Source organism: Rhinolophus sinicus, linkage group LG05 (assembly GCF_036562045.2).
Source record: "Rhinolophus sinicus isolate RSC01 linkage group LG05, ASM3656204v1, whole genome shotgun sequence".
In the NCBI taxonomy this organism is placed as follows: domain Eukaryota; kingdom Metazoa; phylum Chordata; class Mammalia; order Chiroptera; family Rhinolophidae; genus Rhinolophus; species Rhinolophus sinicus.
Genome location: NC_133755.1, coordinates 53,392,856 through 53,415,334, shown reverse-complemented (window position 1 = coordinate 53,415,334; position 22,479 = coordinate 53,392,856). Strand labels below are relative to the sequence as shown.

Here is a 22,479-nt window from a genome sequence, read left to right as displayed (position 1 = left end):
CCCGCGCGGCATGCTGGGGCCGCTAGCCCTTCCGGGGCGCCTCAGGATTTCGGGTCCTGGCACCCGAGGCCCACGCCGGAAGACTCCTCCTTCCCAGGAGCCCCTGCGGCGGGGCACGAAGATGGCGGCAGTGGCCAAACACCCCTAAAGCAGCCGCGATGGAACCTCCCCCGGCGCCGGGGCCGGAGCGGCTCTTCGACTCGCACCGGTAAGAGTCCCGGCGGGAAGAGGCCGGCTCCCGCGTCCACTCGGCCTTCGGCCGCCCGATCACCCCACCTCTTGCCCCCAGGCTCCCGGGTGACGGCTTCCTGCTCCTAGCACTGCTGCTCTACGCGCCCGTCGGATTCTGTCTCCTCGTCCTGCGCCTCTTTCTTGGGATCCACGTCTTCCTGGTCAGCTGCGCGCTGCCAGACAGCGTCCTTCGCAGGTTCCGACCCGGGAGCTCGGGGAGGGTCAAGGCTGGGCCGGGCCGACGGCCGTGGAGTCAGCACTGCCTGCGTTCCTAGGTTCGTGGTACGGACCATGTGTGCGGTGCTAGGGCTCGTGGCCCGGCAGGAGGACTCCGAACTCCGGGATCACCGCGTCAGGGTCCTCATTTCCAACCACGTGACACCTTTCGACCACAACATAGTCAACCTGCTCACCAGCTGTAGTACCGTGAGTGGGGGGCGAAGCCGAGAGTGCCACGGGCAGTTCCCTGGGGCCCAACTTACGGCTTCCCTCTGCCCGCCCGGGCTTCCCTTGGGGACCACGAGATACTGCGCTTTAACGCTAACCCCGCTTCTCTACCCCAGATGTCAGTTTTTATCACTTCCCAACATTCTTCTTGCTTTCTCTCTTCCCTGTTCCCAGCCTCTACTCAACAGTCCTCCCAGCTTTGTATGCTGGTCTCGGGGCTTCATGGAGATGGATGGGCGGGGGGAGTTGGTGGAGTCACTCAAGAGATTCTGTGCTTCCACGAGGCTTCCCCCTACCCCTCTGCTGCTATTCCCAGAGGAAGAGGCCACCAATGGCCGGGAGGGGCTCCTGCGCTTCAGGTGGGTGAACGAACACAGGTATTTGACTCAGACAGGGTAGGTGGTCAGGCGTGGAGGGCCCTTGGGTTTTTCACAACCTTCTTCAGCCCTACCCCCTCCATTTCTAGTTCCTTTCTGTCCACTTTTGGTTCCTTCCCCTGAATCTCTATATTCCTCATTTGTCTACTTGGTACACAATTTGACAGTTTTCTGTTTTAAGTTAGATATGAGCTATTAACTGGACTGGCTGAAATCCCGTCCTGTTCTCTCTTCCCTCTTCTAGTTCCTGGCCATTTTCCATCCAGGATGTGGTACAGCCTCTTACCCTGCAAGTCCAGAGACCTCTAGTCTCTGTGGTGAGTGTGTGTTGGATACGGACTCCCCGGGGCTTTGGGGAGAAGCTTCCCAGTCCCGGCCTGACTTAGACCTCACTTCATGCTTTCCCCTCAGACAGTGTCAGATGCCTCCTGGGTCTCAGAACTGCTGTGGTCACTCTTCGTTCCTTTCACGGTGTATCAAGTAAGGTATTAATTGTCCTCACTTTTTGGTGGCTGGGAAAAGCTCACCTCAAGGTCAAGGAAGTAGTTGCCTCTGCCCTATCCATTTGCAGATCTTTTTAATACCAAGTTTCCAACACAGAGGCAGTACAAAGTATTTATTCTCTCCCCACCCTCACCACCACAGTTCCATGAAAAGAGGTATCAAAGTGGGGAGAGGGTGACTGCTCCAGCTGCCCCCAACATAGCCCTGATTGTTTTTTGCAGGTGGCTCCGTCCTGTTCATCGCCAGCTGGGAGAGGGGAATGAGGAGTTTGCCCTCCGTGTACAACAGGTGGTAGCATACAGAAGCAGGCTGGAGGTGGGGTCTCTCCTTAGGCAGAGGGGGAAGAAGGCTTGAAACCTTGACATTTCCAACCTTCCAATTCTTCCTAGCTGGTGGCCAAAAAATTGGGCCAGACAGGAACACGACTCACTCCAGCAGACAAAGCAGAGCACATGAAGCGGCAAAGACATCCTAGATTGCGCCCCCAGTCAGGTGTGTGGTCTCTGTACACAAAGCTTTTTGTTTTTTCCCCAGCGTATTGTGATTTCCTCCCTATTCCTGTATTAGTCAGACTCTCCTTCCTACTCATTCTCCATTCACCATATTTCGGATTTCTTTTTTGCAGCCCAGTCTTCTTTCCCTCCCTCCCCGGGCCCTTCTCCTGATGTGCAGCTGGCAACTCTGGCTCAGAGAGTCAAGGAGGTTTTACCCCATGTGCCACTGGTCGTCATCCAGAGAGACCTGGGTATGGGAAAGGGTAGCCTCACACAAGAAGACAGGGACAGAGAGGGAAAATGGGTGGTGAGGGAAAAGGATGAACAGGGCAACAGATCCCCTCTCCTCTCTTCCCTTCTCCCCAGCCAGGACTGGCTGCGTAGACTTGACCATCACCAATCTGCTTGAGGGGGCTGTAGCTTTCATGCCTGAAGACATCACTGAGGGGACCCAGTCCCATCCCACAGTCTCTGCCCCCCAGGTGAGACCCAGGAAATGGTCCGATCCAAGACTTGGGGTGGGATGGGGCACTCTACATACTCCCTATCCCTGATGTCTCTTTTTTGATCCTGAGACCCTAGCCCAGTGCCTCTCTTGCAAAGTAGGCATTCGATGCGTGTTTAATGATGATGACTTCGCAAGCCCTCTGACATTGTGATCACCTCAGTTTCCCAGCTCTGGCCCGGTGACCCCTCAGCCCACAGCCCTAACATTTGCCAAATCCTCCTGGGCCCGGCAGGAGAGCCTACAGGAGCGCAAACAAGCACTATATGAATACGCAAGAAGGTGAGGGGCTTAGAGGATAATGGGTAGAAAGGGGCAGGTTGGAGAAGGAAGCTAATTATGGAACTTATATGACAAAGCCCACACAATGTCTTCTCCCTATGTCCCACAGGAGATTCACAGAGAGACAGGCCCAGGAGGCTGACTGAGCACAGGATGGTACCCAGAGCCGCAGGACGGAGACTGGGGGCAGCCCTCACCCAACTCACAAAAGGCCTGATGGATGGGTGGTAGAAAGGGAGGGATGGGCCTGCCCCCAGTGTCACATTAAATTCAGGGTTTTCACTCAAGGTCTCTGTTGCCTCTCTGGGTCTCAAAAGCCTCCTGAGCACGTTCCTTTTCCCTTGGTGGGGAGGATGTGGATAAGGTGGTCCTTGTAGGTTTGTGGGGGGATGGTCAGAATGGAACTGTCTGAAATCACCTCCTCGTGTCGAAATGAGTGATATTAAGGAAGTGTAACAACTGAAGACCACGCAGCAACTGGACCTAAATGGGGTGTTCAGCCCAGGTTTGTGCAGAAATAGCAGCAAAACTACAAGTCCCAGGATGCCTTTCACAGTACATGGTGTCTGTAGAGTTCACACATGCTCAATTGGTGGCTGGAGCCTGTTTTCTATAGGCTCCTGACTAGGTTAAATAAGGTGGAGCAAATGGTTCCACCCCAAAACCAGTGTTAAGAATTATGTTTGAGCCAAGCCCCAGGGTGGGGCCGGAACTTACCTTTGTACTTAGCGCTGGTCAAGGTTGGTGGGAACTGGCTGGGCGGGTCTGGAACTGGCTGCCATCGTGACACGTCTCAGAGCTGCAAGCAGGTTTGAATCCAGGATCCTTGTGGCCCTGCTCCTCAATTCCAGCCCCTTCTTATTCCTTTTCCTATTCTCCCCCACCCCCAGGGAACTTCCCACGGGTCTCACATAATTCCTGTTGCCCCTGCATTACAGAGATTCACAGAGAGACCCAGGATTTTTACTACCTGGCTACAGGGTAATAGTCCCTTTTGATAGTCCCTTACTTGGAGACTCAATTCTCCACTGTTTCCTGGCAGGCAAGATATGCTGGAAAGAATGGACTCCAGTGCATTACCAGCTGAGGGTACACGTTAGGGATCAGGGCTGAGGTGGGAAGATGGTACAAGGTTTTAATGATGACCCCACCTTCTGTAGGTCCTGCCACCATGGCCTCTCAACTTCTCAGGCTGGCAGAAGAGTCTGGCCTGAGCCCTGGGGAGTCTGAACTGGCTGTGAACCCCTTTGACGGGCTCCCCTTCTCTTCCCACTACTACGAGCTTCTTGAGCAGCGCCGAGCCTTGCCTATCTGGGCTGCTCGCTTTATCTTCTTGGAGCAATTGGAGAGTAGCCCCAGTGGAGTGGTGCTGGTGTCTGGAGAGCCTGGCTCTGGCAAGAGCACCCAGGTGGGGGGGGATTCTGGGAGTAGACAGGAGGGAGGGGCCAGGGAACTGGCCTTTCCTTGGCAAGGGGGGATTGGGCTGCCAGGGGTTATGGGGGAGGTGGGCAAATGGAGTCTGTTTAGGCTGGCCCCAGCGTGGTAAAGGACCAGGATACTCCCCCCAGAAAGGAGAGATTAAACTGGCCATAGCTCCCCTAGCACTTCTGACTGAAGTCGTGTGTCTCGCTGACTGGTTGTCCTTCCCTACCCCTACCCCAGATTCCTCAGTGGTGTGCAGAGTTTGCGCTGGCCAGGGGGTTCCAGAAGGGCCGGGTAACTGTCACTCAGCCCTACCCTCTGGCAGCCCTGAGTCTGGCCCTGCGGGTTGCTGATGAGATGGACCTGACCCTAGGTCATGAGGTTGGATATAGCATCCCCCAGGAGGACTGCACTGGTCCCCACACCCTGCTCAGGTGAGGCCTCCTACAGGCCCAACCCAAATCTAATTCCCCTTACCCACTAGGAATAAGCCCAGTCCTCCAACATCTCACCATACCCTCCCTCAGCCCAGCTCACCCTTTAAATCATGCATTATGCAACACTGAAGCCTTTTAACCCCAGCCCACACCTCATTCATCTTCACCGTCATCACAAGTCTCACTTTCCCAGCTGGAGTACAGTTTATGAACAGTGTTGTCAGTGAGGTTGTGGGTCACTGTTACGGGTCCACAGGCTTAGGAATCCAGTCAAAAGGTCTTTCTGACCTTCACTATCAAAATCTAGGCCCCCTAGGGAGAAGTTCCCCCGACTTCTGGGGCTGGTCAGTGTCCACACTGACTCCTCTGCTCACTGTCAACATCAACAGATTTTGCTGGGATAGGCTGCTTCTTCAAGAGGTGGCTTCGACCCGGGGTACTGGAGCCTGGGACGTGCTGGTGCTGGATGAGGCTCAGGAGCGGTCAGTGGCCTCAGATTTACTCCAGGGGCTGCTGCGAGATGCCAGGCTGGGAAACCTTCCAGACGACCCCCGAGTGGTTGTGGTTACTGACCCAGCCTTTGAACCTAAGCTCCAAGCCTTTTGGGGCGATCCTCCTATTGTACATGTACCCAGAGGGCCTGGCAGGTGTCCTACTCCCATCTACAGGGACACTGTCCCTACTGATCGAGTGAAAGCTGCTTGCCAAGCTGTGCTTGAATTGTGTCGGAAGGAGGCTCCAGGAGACGTGCTAGTGTACCTGCCCAGTGAGGAGGTAAACAGGCTGCCAAAGGAGGTGCCCCTTATGTCGCCTTCCTGTCCCGGGGAATGGGAGTGCTGCTTGTTAGGAACACTGACGTTCGAATATTCACTCTCTGTTGGGGTTCCAAGGGAAAACTCATGGATTTCAGGGTAAAGAGGTCTACCCCCATCTCTGATTCCATCTAATGCAGAAATTTGTGATTCAGTGAATTCCTGAAATTATAACTCCCCCAACTTTGAGGTGGTGCATTTTTTCAGAGTGAAAGGCCATAGCTTTCATCAGTTTTTCAAAGGGGTCTGTGATCCAAAAAGGTGAGAACTGCACTAATGCCCCACCCCTCTCCTCAGGAAATTTCCCTGTGCTGTGAATTCTTGTCCAGGGAAGTGGGGACCCTGGCTGTCCCAGGGCTTCCACCACGGGTGCTGCCCCTTCACCCAGGCCATGGTCAAGCCGTTCAGGCTGTGTACGAGGACACAGACTCGGGTGCCCGAAAGGTTGTGGTCACTCACTGGTTGGCTGACTTCTCCTTCTCCCTCCCTTCCATCCGACATGTCATTGACTCAGGACTGGAGCTTCGAAGTGTGAGTGACAGAGATGACGGGGTGTGGGGACTTACGATACAAATGGCCCGCTCTGATCTGTCTTGGCCTTGGTTGGGGGGTGGTGACAGGTGTACAATCCTCAGATCCGAGCAGAATCCCAAATGTTGAGGCCAATCAGCAAGTGTCAGGCAGAGGCAAGACAAGTGCGGGCCAGAGGGGCCCCTCCAGGTAAGAGCCTTTGCTCTCGCTGAGATCAAACACGAAAGCAGTAACCAATACACAAGCCTTGAAAAATCTACAGTGGTCTTCTCTCCCAAGTCTTTCTCCCCTCAGGATCCTGCCTCTGCTTGTATCCTAAGTCCTTCCAAGAACTAGAGGCTCCTCCACTGCCCCAACCCAGGGTGTGTGAGGAGAATCTGAGCCCCCTGGTATTACTACTAAAGAGGAGGCAGATTGCAGAGCCAGGGGACTGTCACTTCCTGGACCGGCCCGGTGAGCACCCCTCCTGCCCAAGTCCTGCCCACCAAATCTGACCCCCAGGCTCTGAGACTCCCTGCCCTATAAACCCTGTTTCCTCACCAGCTCCAGAAGCATTGATGCAGGCCCTGGAAGACTTAGACTATCTGGCAGCCCTGGACGATGAAGGGGACCTATCAGACCTGGGTGTCATCCTATCAGAGTTCCCCCTGCCCCCTGAGCTGGCCAAAGCCCTGCTGGCCTCGTGCGAGTTTGAGTGTGTGGATGAGATGCTCACTCTCGCTGCCATGCTCACTGGTATAACTCACCTCTCTCCTTGGCTCTTTCGGCTGCTTAGTCCTTCCCCTTGGTGTTTTGGGGCTCCACTTTCCACCCCTCACAGTACCTACAGAACCAAGCTGAATCACTTATCCCTCTCATGTCTCTAACCTTTTCTCCCTGCTGGTTCTTGCCTCTCAACATGCTCAAATCGCTCCTGTTATTACTAACACGCCACACCTCTCTTCTTCAGCCCTCTACTCCACTTCAGCTACACAGTATCATTTCTAACCTATTCCATCTAGTGTACTCCTCACCCACCGCATTCCAGTTCCAGGCCTACCACCACACCGAGACGGCCCCAGCTCACCAGTGACCTCCCAAAGACCAAATCCAGTGAACACTTTTGCGCCCTTATTTATGACCTTCTTTTTTGACATGTGAGAATGCTGACGACTCCCACCTTGAAACTAAGCTAGGCCCTCTAAGCTTCTGTGACCACTCCTCATGGTTTTCATCCTACCTGCTGGCCATTCCCTTAATCTCTTCCTCGGGCTCTTTGTCCTCGGCTCATCCACTGTAAGTTGGACCTCGGGGTTCTATCCTTGTCCCCCATGTCTTCTCATTCCCTGAACTCTCCAAGCAAGTTCATCCACACCTGTGGTCTGAAAGGCGACCATCACTCTTAAAATTTCCAAATCTTGTTCTCCCTGCCAATACCATTCTTCTGAATCTTCGATTATATGCCTGACTCCTGATGGACTTTTCTACCACAACAGTCCTTAGTACTTCAACCTAGAACTGAACTTGGGCACTTTTTTAACAACCTTTTCACCATCACCACCTCAAAATCATACCATCATCTCTGCAGCTCCATTTACCATTATTCTAGATTAATCTTTTTCCAGGTTCTTTCACTTTTATTTCCCAGATTTTTTTTTGGGGGGGGTGTTGTTGTTTTTTAATTCATTAGTTCTTCTCCATAGTCACTGTCTCTTCCAGTGTTAGATCCCATCACTGCTCAGCTAGATCAGTAGCCTCCTAACTAGTCATGTGAACTTGTTCAAACACTTGGACTCTTATTTAAAAACTCTTCTTCAACAGCTATTCTTTACCTTCCAGTCAGAATGTAAACTCATTTGCACAGCACATCCCGCCTCTCATGACCTAGCCCATACCCACCTCTCCAGCTTTATCTCCTGTGTCTGCCATACATGCCATTCCCTCCACCCATACTAGGCATAAACATGCCATGCTACTAACTTCCGCGCCTTGGTGCTCCCACAGTCCAGAATCCTGCCTCTCTGCCACCTTCTCCACTGTGCTAATTCCTGCTGAAACTTCAAATATTGGCCCCCACACATATCGTGCTCATCCAGTTTGCTTGTTATTCTCTCCCACCAGACTCTAAGCAACTTGAGGGCAGAGGCTGTCTTTCATTTGTTTCTCTTTAATGTCTAATAAAGTGCACAGCACCTAGAAGTTATCAGTGTCTTTTGAATAAAATTCCCAGTAAAGTGACACTTCTCCCTTTTCACCAGTCTGCCTGTACTGCTATCCTCTCTCAGTCCCCAAAACGACCTTCCTCTCTTCTGCCTCCAGCTGCCCCTGGGTTTACCCGTCCTCCGCTCTGTGCAGAAGAAGCTGCCTTACGCCGGGCCCTGGAACATGCAGACGGTGATCACAGCTCTCTGATCCAGGTGTATGAAGCCTTTATACAGAGTGAGTGGCCCACTCTGCATCCTCTTAAGAGAATCCCGGATTTTCCAAAGAGGGGAGGTGGCGTGCAAGCAGCTGACAGATCTCTATGCCCAGGAAGCGGAGGCCCTTTGGCCAAGGGTGGGGTTCTTTCAGAGATTTCAAGGACTTTAGTTGTACCTGGTCTCTTTCCTCGCCTAGATGGAGCAGACAAGGCTTGGTGTCAGACTCGGGGTCTAAACTGGGCAGCACTGTGCCAAGCCCAGAAACTGCGAGGAGAACTCCTAGAACTCATGCAACGAATTGAACTTCCTTTGTCCCAACCAGCCTTTGGTTCTGAGAAGAATCGCAGAGACCTTCAGAAAGCACTGGTGTCTGGCTACTTCCTTAAGGTTAGGGGAAAGGGGGGTCATGAAAGTAGCAGGAGGCAGAGGGACCAAAGATTGGTATGCCACCTCTGAAACTCGGGTCCCGGTGGCCATTCAAAGGATTCTTTAGAACTAGGAGAAACTTTTCCTTTGAGGCCTTGGGGTACAAGGAGCTGTGGAAAATGCCATATGGTATGGTAGGGCCTGTAACATCTAGAAGTAATGCTTTACTTTTAAAACTGTCACCACTCTTACTAAGTCTTTCTTAACCCCCTTTACTTTTTTCTACTGTCTGCCTCTTCTCTCACACTTATTCCTTCAATATCTTTGCCTTTCAATGAGGTGGCCCGAGACACAGATGGCACTGGAAATTACCTGCTCCTAACCCATAAGCATGTGGCCCAGCTCTCCCCATACTGCTGCTACCGAAGCCGTCGGGCTCCTGCCAGACCCCCACCATGGGTGATTTACCACAGTTTCTCCATTTCCAAAGACAACTGCCTTTCCATTGTTTCTGAGATTCAACCACAGATGTGAGTTCTCTGGCACCCCTCCTACACCGCCCATTCCTCTTCCTGTGGACAAAATTATAGCTGGGGAGTCAGAGAACCCCCAAAAAGAAGAGGGGAATCTCAGTGATTTGTAGTAACGTGATTTGAGAAGATAGGGTTTGTGGAATGGGTGGTGAGAAGTTTAAAAATCTGCATTGTGAGGGAGGCTACAGAAATGATCTAATTATGACTCTCTCTGTCAGGCTAGTGGAGTTGGCCCCTCCATACTTCCTGAGTAACCTGCCCCCCAGTGAAAGCAGAGACTTCCTGAACCAGCTGAGGGAAGAGATGGCAGCTTCTTCAACAGCTTCAACAGAGAGTGAATCCTCCTCCACCCAAGAGTTTGGAGATGCCTGTGTCCTGCAGTGACCTGCCCAAGGAATGGAGCAGAGCTCATCTCATCACCTTAGATCCTCCCTCAGTCTAGCACTAAGGCAGCCAGCCAAATTTAGAAGACCAAAGTTTAGGGTCAGATATAAATCATGGCACCTGAGTCTCAAGAAATGGTGGGCTGAGAGAAGAGGGAACTGGGTAAGCCATAGTCTGCATAAGGTAGGACCCTTTCCTTAGCCTTCTTCTAATTACTGGAGAGGGACTGACAGGCCCCCTTATCCCCAACTTAAGCCAAACCCATCCTTGTGCTCCCTTCTGGGCTATAAAAGTTCTTTTTCTATGGTGCCAAATTTGAGTTTGGTTTTGTATCAGCATATACAACATTCATGAGTTAGAGATGACACAGTATCAAAGACTCAGGGCCAACTTCTCCAGCGGTATCCCCTTGCCTGGTTCCCACTCTGGTCAAGTCTTTGTGGTCTGCTGACCTAGTTGTCACCAAAACAGAACGTAAGTAGTTTGACTACAGTTGGCCTCTGATCCTGCTTAAAGCTCACTTCTCGCTACCACACTGCTCCCGATTCCAGGGGAGGGAGAAAGGGGCTTCTAGAGAATCAGACAAAATTTTCCCTTTCATCCTCATACAACTTAAATTCGGCTCCTTCCGAAATCTCAAAGCTATTCCAGCCATCCCCAAACTCTCAACCTTCCATCAACAAGCTTCCTGGCAGCCCTGGCCTGCCCACAACCTAAAGTCTTTCTAACAACGTCAGGGACATCATGGTTTCCTTTCTTTCCAGCTGGGTATTCCTTTCCCTTTTCTTCCTTTGGACTACTAACTTTAATATCCTCCATCATCTTGCACATTATGTGTTTGTAGAATTTGGTGGGGGGAAAAAAGATTTTGTCCTTAGAACTCTGCTTTCCTCCTCAGAATTTCCTCCCTTGGAGATTCTGTTCTCATCATTCCATCTATCTCCACCTCTATATGGATGTCAACTAACCTCCCCCAAAGCATTTTTCCAGGATTTATTCTCTGTAGGTCTAGCACTTAGTTTTGCCCGCAGCATTAACCTTGCTCCTATCGTCCCAATTTCCCCCTTCATCATCCACAATACCATTGATTTCCTGATCCTCTACATTTCCAGCCTCAGAGTTGTCTTTGATTCTTCTTAAGTCTATTACTTCCTAACTATTTGCCAAGTTCTGCTCACCCTAAATTCACTGGGCCCATTAAATTTGTCCACTGCTTCTTCCTCTATCCTCTCTGTCCCTGAAGGATAAGTGTTCCTAGATATTCCCTTTCATCCGGTGAAAGATGAAAGAGAAGTATCTGTTGCCCCTGCCACTCAGGCACATTGTGAAGCTCTCAAATAGGAGGACGTAGTCAACAGGTTGAACACACATGGACAACATGAGGCTTAAAGTCAGGACGGAATCCTTAGCGATTATTTACAGAAGGATGAGATGCCCAATGTGGATAACTCTGATTCCTGTCACAGTCGGACTCGCTTTCCAGCACCTCGTCCATTACTTCGCTGTCGTTGGCGTCTTCCTTCCTTCCTTCACACCTTTGGTACCCACCCAGCCAGTGCGGGCTGCCGCATCCAGCACCACCTTTCACCTGCTGCAGCCCAGCAGAACTGCACTTTCGACCCACCCGCCGAAGACTCCTGCGTCTCTCAGAAGAGCAGCTCCCATTGGCCAGCCCGCCCCACCTCCCCGCACCTCATTGGCTCCCGTACTTCAGGTCCCGCCCTCTCGGCGCCTCAGGTTCCAGCAGCGGTGCGAAAATCCAACTGAAAAACGCGGGAAAGGCCGCATCTCAGCGTGCAGAGCGAGCGCACCACGCTGGCCTGGGAGCCGGTGGTGGCCGAGCAGCCCTCGACGAGAGCCTCAAGGCCGGCTCCTCCTTACGCGCTGCCCTGCCTCGGGACCACGGCGAGGGAAGCCCTGGGCCCCGCGCTCCACGCGGCTCCTCGGTCCAGAAAAGCGCTCGGCCGGTCGGGCAGGCGTCACTCACACCACCGAGGCTAGCCCGGACACGGAAGCCACCTTGTTGTCCTCGGCCCAGGGCTGCAGGTTCTGCAGAGCGAAGAGCGACGAGTTGTGCAGGCAGAGCGGGTCTGGGGGCAGCGGCGGCCGCAGCGGCCGCGGTAGCGCGTCCTGCTGCAGGTGCAGGAGCAGCCGGCCGGCGCGGTGCCGCTCCGCCTCGCGCTCTTCTGCCGTCTGGCGCCTGGGCGAGCGGAGGTGCGGGGTTAGCGAGGCCAGCCCTCGCCCGCCCCATTCCTCACCACCACTTGGCCGGGCCCGCGGTCCCTCCCCGCCCCACGCCTCACCGCCACTTGGTGCGTCGATTCTGGAACCACGTCTTGACCTGAGCGTCGGTCATGCGCAAGGCCTTGGCCAGCGCCGCCCTCTCGGCGGAGGCCAGGTACTTCTGGCGCAGGAAGCGCCGCTCCAGCTCCAGTACCTGCGAGCGAGAGAAGGACGTGCGCGGCTTCTTCCGCTTCGGGGGTGTCCGGTTTTGGTAGGGGTGGCCGATGCGGCGCGTCCCAGAGAAGGGCGAGAGCGCGGCTGCATGGAGAAAGGAAGAGCAGGGCAGGGTTTGCAGGGCGGCCTGAGGCGTCCCTGAGAAGAAAGCGCGGCTGCCTGGGCCGCGGAGCTTCCGCGCACGGTCCTTAACGGTGCTCCAAGCTCGGCCCCGCATCAGTGGAGTCCTCTAGACAAGAAAGAGCCTCGGAAGAAACGGCCCTCCCCCTTGGGTGAGGGAGAATCGTCCCCATAACTACACCCTGCCCTCCCCGTGGTGTGAACAGTGGACTGCAGAGGAGAGCGCGGACATCGACGGCAGCTCCCTCCCCATCGCCTCAGCTAATGGGACCAAGAGAAACAAGTTGGGGCAGGATCCCCTGGGGTGGCCTGGGAGGGAGGGCGATTAAAAGAGACCAGGAGTTGGATCAGAAGGTTCAAAGATGAGAAAACCGGGTCAGTGTGGGCATAACGCTGGAGGGGTTGGGCAACCTCACCCGTGAGCCGGTCCTTGGCAAAGCGGCGGCCGCTGTCCATCCATGGGAAGGTGAGTCCCGCTAGGCCCCCGGCTCCGCCCAAGCCCGAGGGGCCAGGAACCGCAGTTGCACCTCCCGCGGGCGGCGGCACTGGCAGCGGGCGGTGCGCCGGGACGCGGATCACGCCGCCCGGACCCACGCCGGAGCTGCCAGGTAGCGGGCCCAAAGACCCCGCGGGGCCGTAGCTTGAGGCTCCGTGAAACCCACCCGAGAACGCGGCACTCTCCCCATGGCCCTGGCCCGCGTGACCCGGGCCTAGGCCGTTCCCGGGGGGCTCTGGGCAGCTCAGGATCTGATCAATGCCGAAGCTGATTGGCTCGTGGTGCGGGTGGTTGTGCGAGGCCAGCACTGCTGGCTCCATGGGTCCGGGTCAGGAAGGACCGCAGGAGGTTCGGTGGTTGGCAGGGCGCCCCAGGCAGCACTGAGAGCCCAGCAGCTGAGCGCTCGGGGCGGCGGCCTCAGGGGCCCACGGGACTGGCTGCGGCGGGGCGCCGGGGCCCCCAACACAGCTTCATCCCTGTGCTCCGAGAGTAGCCGCGCCCATGCCGGCCTCTGCCGGGCGTCGGTGCAAGGACTCGCATCCCGGGGGAGCGCGACCGGCCAGGGCCCCAGGAGCGCCCTTTCTGTCTCTGAAGCGCAGATGGACCCTGGGCTGCTACCGGGCCTCTGCCGGAGTCCGGGGTGGAGAGGGTTGGCCGGCTTGGGCTGGGGCAATGACTGACAGATCAGACTCCGGTGGGCAGTGGGGACTGGGGGTAGGGCAGGGGCGGGGCCCGGCCCGTTAAAGGGGAAGAGACTCTTGTTTGCGCCAAGTGCTGGGAAGACTGGCCTGCAGGGATAGAGGGGGTGGGGTGGGGGTGACGAGGGTGTTAGGAACCAGGCTTAGCGCGGGAGGGGCCAGATCTTGCCTGGGTCGCTGCGCGCTGAGTCAGCCGAGATGCGCATCGCAACTCCATCATCACCGGCCTCCGCCTTTGGGCTTCCTCGGCCTCACCCGCTTCCTCGCAGGTGCCTCCTCCCACAGCCGCCACTCTTCGCCTCCCGATGGGTCCTGCCAGCCTATTGCCGGATTCGTTGTGGCCCTCGCCTAAGTGCCCTCGAAGACCAAATCTCGTTAAGGCTTCCTGGATGCGATGGGAAGCGGCTTGGGGAACTGCGCCGGCGAGTTGGAGGCCTAGGAAGAGGACAGGTGTGGGAAAGTGGTGGCAGGACGCGTCCGGTGGGCTAGGGCGGGGAACAACCACTCTCGGCCAGTGTCCTGGTGCACCTCCTGGCCTCTCCCGTGGGACCCATAGCTCCTTCCGGGAGCGCCAATAATTGGCGCCCTGTGCTTCTTAGAATTTTGATTTTCTGAAATCCGTGTAAAGCGGACCCTTGGCTCAACTCAGGCGGGTGGGAGCTTGAGGCTGACGTTCTGCCTCCGAGAGCGGACCACCAACGCGGGACTCTGCCCCTCCACGCTGCGCCCGGGGAGTCTCTTCTCACACACTTTCCCTCCCTCAAAGAGGGAGGATGAAATCGCCACAGGCGACACTTGGGACCTCACTGAAGCCTTCGGAGAATCCCAGCCTCCTCATTTCCCATAGAAGCTTCACCCCACCCAAGCCCAGAAAACTGTGCCTGGAGCGTGTTAGAGGAGGGAAGTGGGGAAAAGACCGAAGCCGCTTGGTGACCTTGTGACCTTTGGCCACAGACCCAGAAGCTGGGAGTGTGTGAACTCTGCGTCCTTCCCTGGGATGGGACCCCTGGCCGGGTGGGCCCCTGCGCCTTAGACCCGCCCCTGCCGCCGCCCGGCCCGGTGCAGGCCGTCATAATCGGGTTAGCTGGGTCGGAATTACATTACCTTCCCTGGCCCACCCGGGCTTGGGGGGGGCCTGGCGCCTGTGAGCCGGTGAGACTGGGCGCAGGGAGGGGGGTGTTCCTACCATCCCATGGTGGTTTGGCACCAATGAACAGCTCAACCTGCCTCAGACAGGGGGTGGCCAAAGGACCCCTTCTGGCTGTGCCAACCCTAGCCCCTCAAGCCTAGCCCACTCGGTGCTCAGCTCCAGGCTGCCCATTACCCATGGGAGCCAACATGCCATCTAAGTCTAGTAGATGGGTCTCCCTGGGAGCATGGATCTTCCAGTTGATTCTCCAGGATCTAATGGGAAGGATTCTGCCCCTCCTTTCTCCCCAGCAGATGGGCTGGCAGCCTGGTGCCTGGGGCAGGGTGAGGGGCCTTTTCTCTCTAGGGAACCAGGAATGATATTTGGGCATCTGGGCAGGAAGATAAGAGAAAAGAGGGAGTGGGCTCTCTCCCCACCCAAAGCCACCAGCCTCTCAGTGTTCTCAGAAACCTCAGTCTGAAGGGGAGGGAGGCAGTGGGCATTAATATGGGACATCCTCCCCCAACCTTGCCTAGCTCCATTATCCAATTTCTCCAGGCCTTCCCCCACCCTGCCAACAGCCCTTCTGAAAGGGAGTGGGGGCTCCTACAGATTTGGCAGGTGTGTTTTTATCTTGGTGGAGAAGACAGACATAATCACCTCCCCTGGCTCTTCACAGAAGCCCAAGCTCCCTTTCTCAGCAGCAGAGGGGTGGGGCTGCTAGGATTCTTGAAACTTCTCCTGTTCAGGCAAAACCTTCAGAGAGAGCACTGGCTGCATCCCGCCAGATGTGAACAGAAAGCCTAGGAAAACAGCAAAGCAAATAAAGCCTCTGAAGGGGACTGGACTGCAGGTTAGGAGTTTGTCAGTCCCTTAACCCCCACGCTAGGGGGTGGGCCTCTCAGGAGAAGGTGCGCACTAGTGTGTCTCCAACCAAGCTGAATAAATCCTTCTCAAATGAATCAACGAGTGAATCAATGAAGGAAGAAATGGCAGCATCATGCAGCCCTGCAGCCCTGCTTACAGTACAGACTGCCTTTTGAAGTCAGCACAGACGGCACTGCCACCCAGGAGCGCCACCTGACCCTTTGAGGAGAATGGTCACAGACATGCAAATCTTCTAGGAAGTTAAAATATTTTAGCACTCCTCTTCAAGAACAAAGGGCATCCTGTTCTGTCAGCACAGTCCTAGAAATTTCTCTGCTTGGCTTCACCTTGCTGATTCCGAATCTCTGGAAAGGATGGTTCCTTCTAGTTTATGTTGAAGATGGGGTTGTGCTGTTCACACCGCCACATCCCATACACACCGCTTTGGATCCATCTCACTATCTCCTACATGCACGTGGCCCCCCAACTCTTCAAGTTTTCAAGTTTCCAGCCTGCAGCTTCCCAGGAAGAGGCCCCATCCCCAGCCTGTGCTTCTGTGCTTTCCCTTCCCTCCTGCTGGTGGTGCAGTGTCCTTCCTTCAAGATGGCCCCACTCCCATATCATCAGGTCTCTAAATAACTTCACCCTTACTACCCCCAGCTGTCTTAGATCTCTATTATCTAGACAAAGTCTTTGCCTGACTCTCTAAGAGAAAATGTTTTCTTTTCCCTTTTAGTGCCCATACCCACTGCCTCCATTATCCGAGGACTCTGACAAGTTTTACTTCGTTGATCACCAATTATTTCTTGAAATGTCCCTTCTTTTGGCTTCCATAATGTTGTCTTAGTCTATATCTTTGGGCTTTCATAGTCACTGCTTATGGTTTTTTTCCTCCACTGATTTTTCTTCTTCCACTGAAAACTGAGCCTTCTTCAGAGCTCAGGCTTCAGCTTTCTCTCTCTACATATGCTCAGGTTTCATCCACTCCAATAGTCCCATCTATTACATCCACCCAGAAAACTCTGGGACCACTATCCCGTTCTTACATTTGTGCCCCAGCCCCACCGTTCTAGCCTTCTGGCCAGCTCCACCTGCCTTTGCTGCAGCCACCAGGCTGGAGAAGAGGTTCCCCTCCCAAGCTCATTCACTTCCTCCTATTATGCTTTCCTTCGAAATGTTTCATATACAGCTCCATTTCTACTGATAAAAGCCTATTCTAGTCCATCATCACCACCACCTACATTCATTCATTTGTTCACCCCCAAAATTTTGATTAAACACCTACTCTGCACCTAGTACTGGAGAGAGAGCTGTGTAAACACAACAAAAATTCCCTGCCACTGAGCTTACATTTTCATGGAGGAGGGCAGGTGTAAAACAAGAAAAGTACACACTATATTAAATAATATTAAATGCTAAGAAAGAAAATAAAGCGGGGAAAGGGGAGAAGTGGTGTAAGGGTAGGGAGTTATGATCTATCTAGAATGATCACTGAAGGCCTCTTCGAGTAAAGACCTAAAGGAAGAAAGGAGCCATTTGGATATCTGAGCATTTCAAATTTGGGACACAGTGGGAGTATATATCCTGGTATATCTGTGGAACAAACAGTGAGGGGTCAAGGGTGGCTGGAGACACTGAATGACTGTGAGAGATCATGCAAGGCCTTGAAGACCATTGTAAGGACCTTGCCTTTTATTCTGATTGCAAAGGGAAGCTACTGGAAATTTTAAACAGCAAAGTTAACACACCTGAAAATTTTATTTTTAACAACATTCTTAAGGTAAAACTGACATACACTAAACTGCATATATTCAAAATGTACAATTTGATAAGTTTGACATATGTATACACCAGTGAAACGATCAACACAATCAATAAAGATATCCATCAACTCGAAAAACTTTCTTGTATCCTTTTTTATTCATTTTTTACCAGAATCACTCTGTGCTGCCGTGTTGAACATGGGCAATTGTAGAAGAAAAGCTGGCAAGAAACCACTGTACTCATCCAGAGGAGACATGATGGCATCTTGGCCCAGGGAGGTAAGCAGTGGCTGTAGTGAGAAGTAGTTAAAAAATCACTAATCTCATAACTTCTTGCTGCTTATGCACTCCAATTCACTCTGAAGATAAATGAACAAAAATGTTTCTTTCATAGGGTAACTCCCTCCATTCAAGTCTGCTAGCTCCCTTTTGCTCGCAGTCTAAAAGTCCCAAATCCATAAGGCCCTGCTTCTAATACCAATACTCTCGAATCCACACCTTGGCCTCCTTCCTCTCCCTCTCCGGTCACTCCCCTCCAGTCTGCCGTTCTTGTCTATTTCCACCACACATCTTATTTCCCCCGTCCCCACCTACGGTACGCACACACTCTAAATGGTGTCCACACAAAGTCCCACTTTCTTCGGAAAGCCTTTCGGGGTCTCCACTGGGATCTCTCCCTTTTTGAATCTCCAATTGCACTTGGTATTAACACTTCACTGTAAATTTATCCTTGTTTTTTAATCCCACTGTAAATACTGAGACAGTGTGTACAAGCTTTCGGAGCTCCTGCGTCCTCCCCAAATACGAGGCTGGGCTTATGCTACTGCAGGGGCTCGCTGCCTCAGCGTGTCCGTGTGCTGTAGTGTCCTAGTCGTCCTCCCCTCCTCCTTCGCATCTGCTCTGCATTAGTCTGTCCCAGGCCTCCGCAGGCGCCGATGATTGAATCATCATCATTAACCAGGGCCTGCCCCCCCATCCCCGGCGGCAGGGGGAGGATGGAGGGGGGCGATGTAAGATCACAACCAAGTCCCTAGGGTCCCTCCCTCCCCGCCACCCTCCCCAAGACTCCGCAAAGCCCGAGAAACTCCCGCTGTGGAGCCGGGGAAAGGCCCGCCATCGGGATGAAGCTCCGTAATGCGGACGCGTCGGCTGACGAGGGAGATATTACGAAGAGAGGGCCCCAGAGGGGCTTCTTTAGCGGGGTTGCTGTCACAGGAGTTGGATGACCCCGGGCTTCGGCGGGCGAAGACCCCCCGGGTCTTTGGCGGTGGGAGGGGGAAGTCTTTTGCAGGCTCCAAAAGTTAGTCCCGAGACACGGTAGGGTCTATTGTGATGATTACTACAGGAAGTCAAAGAGACAGGACCCCTCCCCACGGCCCCCCACTCCCTAATTAAGGATTGAGGAGGGGGAGGGGCCAGTGGGGCTCAGGTGAGCACACGGGGAGAAAGGGACGTGGGCGGGGCCTTACAGAGGGTCAGCGAATCCGAAAAGACCTGAGCCCTCGTTGCTGGGCGACAAGTCCCGCCCCGCAGGCGGCACCGGAAGTGGCAGGCTGGGATCAGCCTTTAAGATGGCGTCTCCTCAGGGGGGCCAGATTGCGATCGCGATGAGGCTTCGGAACCAGCTCCAGTCAGTATACAAGATGGATCCGCTACGGAACGAGGTGCAGGGGCGGCAGGGTTACTGCCGTGGTCGGCTAGCGGTGCGAACTGGGGCAGCATAGTGGACAGGCTGTGGCTGGCCGGGTGCCCAGTGCGCCTGCGCAGAGACAGGGGCCCTAATGCGCCTGCGCGATTGCGGTCCAGCTGCCAAATTCAGGGCTAGGACGCCTGCGCATTGTGCCGCCCACGTCGTGCAGTCTCCCCGGGGAAAGGAAGGTCCGGCGAGTCCACGTGAAACGAACCCCCGCTGTGCGCGGAGCCCTCTGCTGGGCATAGGGGTAGTGTCAGCCCCCAGGCGCTAATACTCGGCTGACCACGCAGGGTGTGGGGTTTGGCCGTGGAGTCTGATGAAAGAGGCGACTCCCAAGCTGGGGAAGGCTCAAGGGTTGGGGTTGGGGAGAGTGATCGGTAACTAAAGGGTGTGTCCACAGGAGGAGGTCCGAGTAAAGATCAAAGACCTGAATGAGCACATCGTCTGCTGCCTGTGCGCTGGCTACTTCGTGGATGCTACCACCATCACAGAGTGTCTTCATACTTGTGAGTGTCCTGGACTCTGGCTGGTTCTTCCAGGCCCTCGTCCTCACCAGGCTGGCTGTCAGCCTTTGGGCTGTCTGTCCCAACCACACAGGCACCCTATCCAGTCCAAGAACCCGATTCCCAAAGAGCCTGAGAGTCTGCTTTTCTTTTCCTGCGCAGTCTGCAAGAGTTGTATTGTGAAGTACCTCCAAACCAGCAAGTATTGCCCCATGTGCAACATCAAGATCCATGAGACACAGCCACTGCTCAACCTCAAACTGGACCGGGTCATGCAGGACATCGTATACAAGCTAGTGCCTGGCTTGCAAGACAGTAAGTGACCAACCTGACTATGAGGGGGTCTCTTGAGGACTCATGCTGGGTGGCAGCTTGAGGTGACCAGGGCTTTGGTGGGAATCATGTAGTTAAAGAAGTTGACAAAAAGTGAGGGAGGCGGCCTGCCTGGTGGCTCAGGTGGTCGGAGCCCCCTCCTCCTAACACCGAGGTCACCCGTTCGATTTCCACCTGGGCCAGTGAGTTGCACCCTCTACAGCTAAGATTGTGAGCAACGGCTCTCCCTGGAGTTGGGCTGCCCTGGAGCAGCCAGAGGTTAGCGTGAGCTGCCACAGGCTACTGTAAGTGGCCCACCAGCGGCCGGCGATCAACCTCAGCCCAGGGGAGCACAAGGCTCATAATACCAGCATGGGCCAGGGAGCTGTGTGCTACACAACTACACTGAGAAACACTTGAACCAGAGTGGAGGAGGAGGTGGAAGGAGGGGGAAAAAAAGAATGAGGGAGAGCTAATATTTACATCCTATACTCCACTCTCTTCTAGGTGAAGAGAAGCGGATTCGAGAATTCTACCAGTCCCGAGGGTTGGACCGAGTCACCCAGCCTAGTGGGGAAGGTATGTCCCTTGGCAGCAGGAGGGGAAGGTAAAGCCCCAGAGCATTCCTCCTGCCCAGTTTTGCTCTCTGGGGGAAAATGAGTATGGAACCTGTGCCACCCTAGTTACTACTCTGTCTTTCTCAGAGCCAGCCCTGAGCAACCTCGGCCTTCCCTTCAGCAGCTTTGACCACTCTAAAGCCCATTACTATCGATATGATGAGCAGCTGAGCCTATGCCTAGAGCGGCTGAGGTGAGGGGCAGGGCCTGGGCTATCTGAAATGACAGTGTCAAAGATTCAGAGCCAGGGAGGGGCTCTGGAAGAGGGCGATCAGAGGGAGTGTCTATTCCCTTGAAGAGAATATATCATGGCTCTGGATGGGGCGCAGGGGAAAGATAGGGCTCCCTAACTTGTGTCTGTTTCCCTCCAGTTCTGGCAAAGACAAGAGTAAAAGCATCCTGCAGGTGAGCGAGGATGAGGGGAGAGCCTCTCTAAGGATACTTACCTCCGCAGGGCACTTCCTTCACACACTTTGTTCTCTTTCCTCTCCTCTACCCCCAGAACAAATATGTCCGATGTTCTGTTAGAGCTGAGGTTCGCCATCTCCGGAGGGTCTTATGTCATCGTTTGATGCTAAATCCCCAGCATGTAAGTATTTCCACAGAAGGTTTTTTGGGGAGAGGGAAGGGGCTATAAAGGGAGGGTCACAGTCTAGAGTAGACCAGGTTAGTTCTTGACCTTGGACCAGGGAGCTGTGTCCTGCACAACTAGCGGGAGAGGAGAGTTCCTAAAACTGTGCCCTCATTTCCCTACTAGGTACAACTCCTTTTTGACAATGAAGTTCTCCCTGATCATATGACCATGAAGCAGATATGGCTGTCCCGCTGGTTCGGCAAGGTGAACCAGGGCCAAGGCAGTCCCCAGGGTGGTGGTGGGCTGAGGGGGCCTTTTGGGTAAGAATGCTGCCACTGACTACGTTTTCCCCTTGTTGTCTCCTTAGCCATCCCCTTTGCTTTTACAATACAGTGTGAAAGAGAAGAGGAGGTTGGGGCCAAGTCCCTGCCCCATCCCTCTCCCCTTCCCTCCCCAGATATTTATGTGAAATTAACTGCAGCTTTATTTTTTGAAATAAAAACTTTAAAAAAGCATCTTTTTTCTTCCTTTATGTCCTACCACACATTCATGCTTTTCCTTGTGTACTGCTTCCCTCAGAAATCCTCTGAGTGCCATCAAGAAGGCAGCTCCTCAGTGAATGACTAAAGGAGAGGGGTAGAGGACCCTCCACATGTAAAACTCAGAAGGTGAGCTAAGTGAAGCCAGGCCACCCACATCAGCTTTTTTTGAAGGGAAGTTTTTCTAGAGGTGAGCTCTCACTGTCCTTGCATGTTATAACATACGACGCAGGCCTGAGTGGAGGTGTCCTAATTCAAGAGAGGTGAGAGAGAGTGGGGCTTGGGTTGATTAGTGACCATTGCAGGACTGAAGATTTAAAGAAAAATCCAAAGAACTGCACTATGGGAGGAGTCTAAAAAGGCGGGGTGGGGGGGGAGGGTCACAGGACACACATGGGGATAGTCAGAGTTGGAGACCTGGCTGTCTATACAAGATTCACTTGGCCTTCAAATACCTGCACTAGGTGAAGTCAGGTCGGGGAAAGAAGAGAGGGTAGTTGAGGAGGAGAGGAAGCCAGTGCCCAGGAGAGCAAAAGCAGCTCCAAGGAACAAGAGGGAAGCAGGAAGGCTGGCCCTCCACTGAGTAATTCAGCAAACATTCCTTGTCTGTATGAGCGCAGCCATGAGCGCTAGGCTCTGAAAATAAACCCAGCCAGTGTCCCTATTCTGCAGTCCTCTAAGTGGGGGAAGCCAGAAACTTTCCCAACTGGGACAGTAACAGAGGGAAGCTAGAGACCGAATCTAGGCAACAAAGGGGCAGGGACAAGCGGGAGGAACAGCCTGCAGAAGTGTTGCCGGAACCCAAGTTTAAAGCCTAAATCTCCTGCTAGCTGAGGTCTGACTCCATGAAACCAAGGGAATCCTTGTGCATAGCTGGTGAGGGCTGAAGGCACCAAGCTTCCACGGATGAAGAGGATGAAGATTGGGTGGCAGAGGACTTGGGGGAGGGGTATAGTGAAGGCCACCCCCTCAAGTGTGCTGAGCAGG

At 54.0% G+C, this 22,479-nt stretch overlaps 4 protein-coding genes and 1 long non-coding RNA gene across 12 annotated transcripts; 3 read left to right on the top strand and 2 right to left on the bottom strand.

The window, feature by feature from the left end:
- Window position 1: 1 nt before the first annotated feature.
- AUP1 (AUP1 lipid droplet regulating VLDL assembly factor) lies at window positions 2-3,127 on the top strand. 4 transcript variants are annotated; one of them, XR_012496406.1, is made up of 12 exons: window positions 4-208; window positions 290-427; window positions 507-657; window positions 853-1,037; window positions 1,300-1,372; window positions 1,467-1,540; window positions 1,781-1,847; window positions 1,949-2,051; window positions 2,185-2,304; window positions 2,420-2,535; window positions 2,629-2,840; window positions 2,950-3,127. XR_012496406.1 is itself a non-coding variant. In XM_019750288.2 (12 exons), the coding sequence occupies exons 1-12, from the start codon at window positions 159-161 to the stop codon at window positions 2,984-2,986; spliced, it is 1,233 nt and encodes a 410-aa protein (XP_019605847.2). In that variant the 5' UTR covers window positions 9-158; the 3' UTR covers window positions 2,987-3,127. The 4 variants fall into 4 exon arrangements, 2 of the variants coding, with proteins under 2 accessions (XP_019605845.2, XP_019605847.2); XR_002139024.2 differs by having other exon boundaries at window positions 6-208; window positions 2,660-2,840; XM_019750288.2 differs by having other exon boundaries at window positions 9-208; window positions 2,722-2,840.
- Window positions 3,128-3,242: 115 nt separating this feature from the next.
- On the top strand, window positions 3,243-10,291 carry DQX1 (DEAQ-box RNA dependent ATPase 1). 4 transcript variants are annotated; one of them, XM_074332222.1, is made up of 11 exons: window positions 3,243-3,649; window positions 4,001-4,248; window positions 4,503-4,696; window positions 5,368-5,473; window positions 5,809-6,042; window positions 6,132-6,231; window positions 6,337-6,495; window positions 6,586-6,777; window positions 8,341-8,828; window positions 9,147-9,337; window positions 9,559-10,291. In XM_074332222.1, exons 2-11 carry the CDS (start codon window positions 4,012-4,014, stop codon window positions 9,722-9,724), a joined length of 2,067 nt encoding a protein of 688 aa, XP_074188323.1. In that variant the 5' UTR covers window positions 3,243-3,649; window positions 4,001-4,011; the 3' UTR covers window positions 9,725-10,291. The 4 variants fall into 4 exon arrangements, with proteins under 4 accessions (XP_074188323.1, XP_074188321.1, XP_074188324.1 ...); XM_074332220.1 differs by having other exon boundaries at window positions 5,089-5,473; XM_074332221.1 differs by lacking the exon at window positions 3,243-3,649 and having other exon boundaries at window positions 3,985-4,248; window positions 5,089-5,473; window positions 8,341-8,460; window positions 8,638-8,828.
- Window positions 10,292-11,109: 818 nt separating this feature from the next.
- Window positions 11,110-14,013, bottom strand: TLX2 (T cell leukemia homeobox 2). Its single transcript, XM_019750270.2, has 3 exons — window positions 12,718-14,013; window positions 12,028-12,265; window positions 11,110-11,924 (listed from the first exon to the last, which is right to left on the bottom strand). The coding sequence occupies exons 1-3, from the start codon at window positions 13,115-13,117 to the stop codon at window positions 11,708-11,710; spliced, it is 855 nt and encodes a 284-aa protein (XP_019605829.1). The 5' UTR covers window positions 13,118-14,013; the 3' UTR covers window positions 11,110-11,707.
- A 3,379-nt stretch (window positions 14,014-17,392) lies between these two features.
- On the bottom strand, window positions 17,393-18,859 carry LOC141571569 (uncharacterized). The gene is made up of 2 exons (XR_012496407.1): window positions 18,724-18,859; window positions 17,393-17,544 (listed from the first exon to the last, which is right to left on the bottom strand). It is a non-coding gene; the product is annotated as an uncharacterized LOC141571569 (long non-coding RNA).
- Window positions 18,765-21,468, top strand: PCGF1 (polycomb group ring finger 1). Of its 2 annotated transcripts, none has more exons than XM_019750265.2 (9): window positions 18,765-18,918; window positions 19,348-19,453; window positions 19,613-19,765; window positions 20,270-20,341; window positions 20,467-20,572; window positions 20,751-20,784; window positions 20,882-20,968; window positions 21,137-21,217; window positions 21,321-21,468. In XM_019750265.2, exons 1-9 carry the CDS (start codon window positions 18,826-18,828, stop codon window positions 21,420-21,422), a joined length of 834 nt encoding a protein of 277 aa, XP_019605824.2. In that variant the 5' UTR covers window positions 18,765-18,825; the 3' UTR covers window positions 21,423-21,468. The 2 variants fall into 2 exon arrangements, with proteins under 2 accessions (XP_019605824.2, XP_019605821.2); XM_019750262.2 differs by lacking the exon at window positions 18,765-18,918 and adding an exon at window positions 18,948-19,194.
- The last annotated feature ends 1,011 nt before the right edge of the window (window positions 21,469-22,479 follow it).

Coding starts and splice junctions, on each gene's coding strand:
- DQX1 (XM_074332220.1), top strand. CDS start 4,012: ATGGCCTCTCAACTTCTCAGGCTGGCAGAAGAGTCTGGCCTGAGCCCT. Junction 4,249..4,502: donor GCTCTGGCAAGAGCACCCAG/GTGGGGGGGGAT, acceptor CCCCTACCCCAG/ATTCCTCAGTGGTGTGCAGA. Junction 6,496..6,585: donor TCACTTCCTGGACCGGCCCG/GTGAGCACCCCT, acceptor TTTCCTCACCAG/CTCCAGAAGCATTGATGCAG.
- AUP1 (XM_019750286.2), top strand. CDS start 159: ATGGAACCTCCCCCGGCGCCGGGGCCGGAGCGGCTCTTCGACTCGCAC. Junction 1,373..1,466: donor AGAGACCTCTAGTCTCTGTG/GTGAGTGTGTGT, acceptor CTTTCCCCTCAG/ACAGTGTCAGATGCCTCCTG. Junction 2,841..2,949: donor CTATATGAATACGCAAGAAG/GTGAGGGGCTTA, acceptor TATGTCCCACAG/GAGATTCACAGAGAGACAGG.
- TLX2 (XM_019750270.2), bottom strand. CDS start 13,117: ATGGAGCCAGCAGTGCTGGCCTCGCACAACCACCCGCACCACGAGCCA. Junction 12,266..12,717: donor TGCCAAGGACCGGCTCACGG/GTGAGGTTGCCC, acceptor TTCTCCATGCAG/CCGCGCTCTCGCCCTTCTCT. Junction 11,925..12,027: donor AATCGACGCACCAAGTGGCG/GTGAGGCGTGGG, acceptor CCGCTCGCCCAG/GCGCCAGACGGCAGAAGAGC.
- PCGF1 (XM_019750262.2), top strand. CDS start 19,036: ATGCGCCTGCGCGATTGCGGTCCAGCTGCCAAATTCAGGGCTAGGACG. Junction 19,766..20,269: donor AGTGCCTGGCTTGCAAGACA/GTAAGTGACCAA, acceptor ACTCTCTTCTAG/GTGAAGAGAAGCGGATTCGA. Junction 21,218..21,320: donor TGTCCCGCTGGTTCGGCAAG/GTGAACCAGGGC, acceptor TTGTCTCCTTAG/CCATCCCCTTTGCTTTTACA.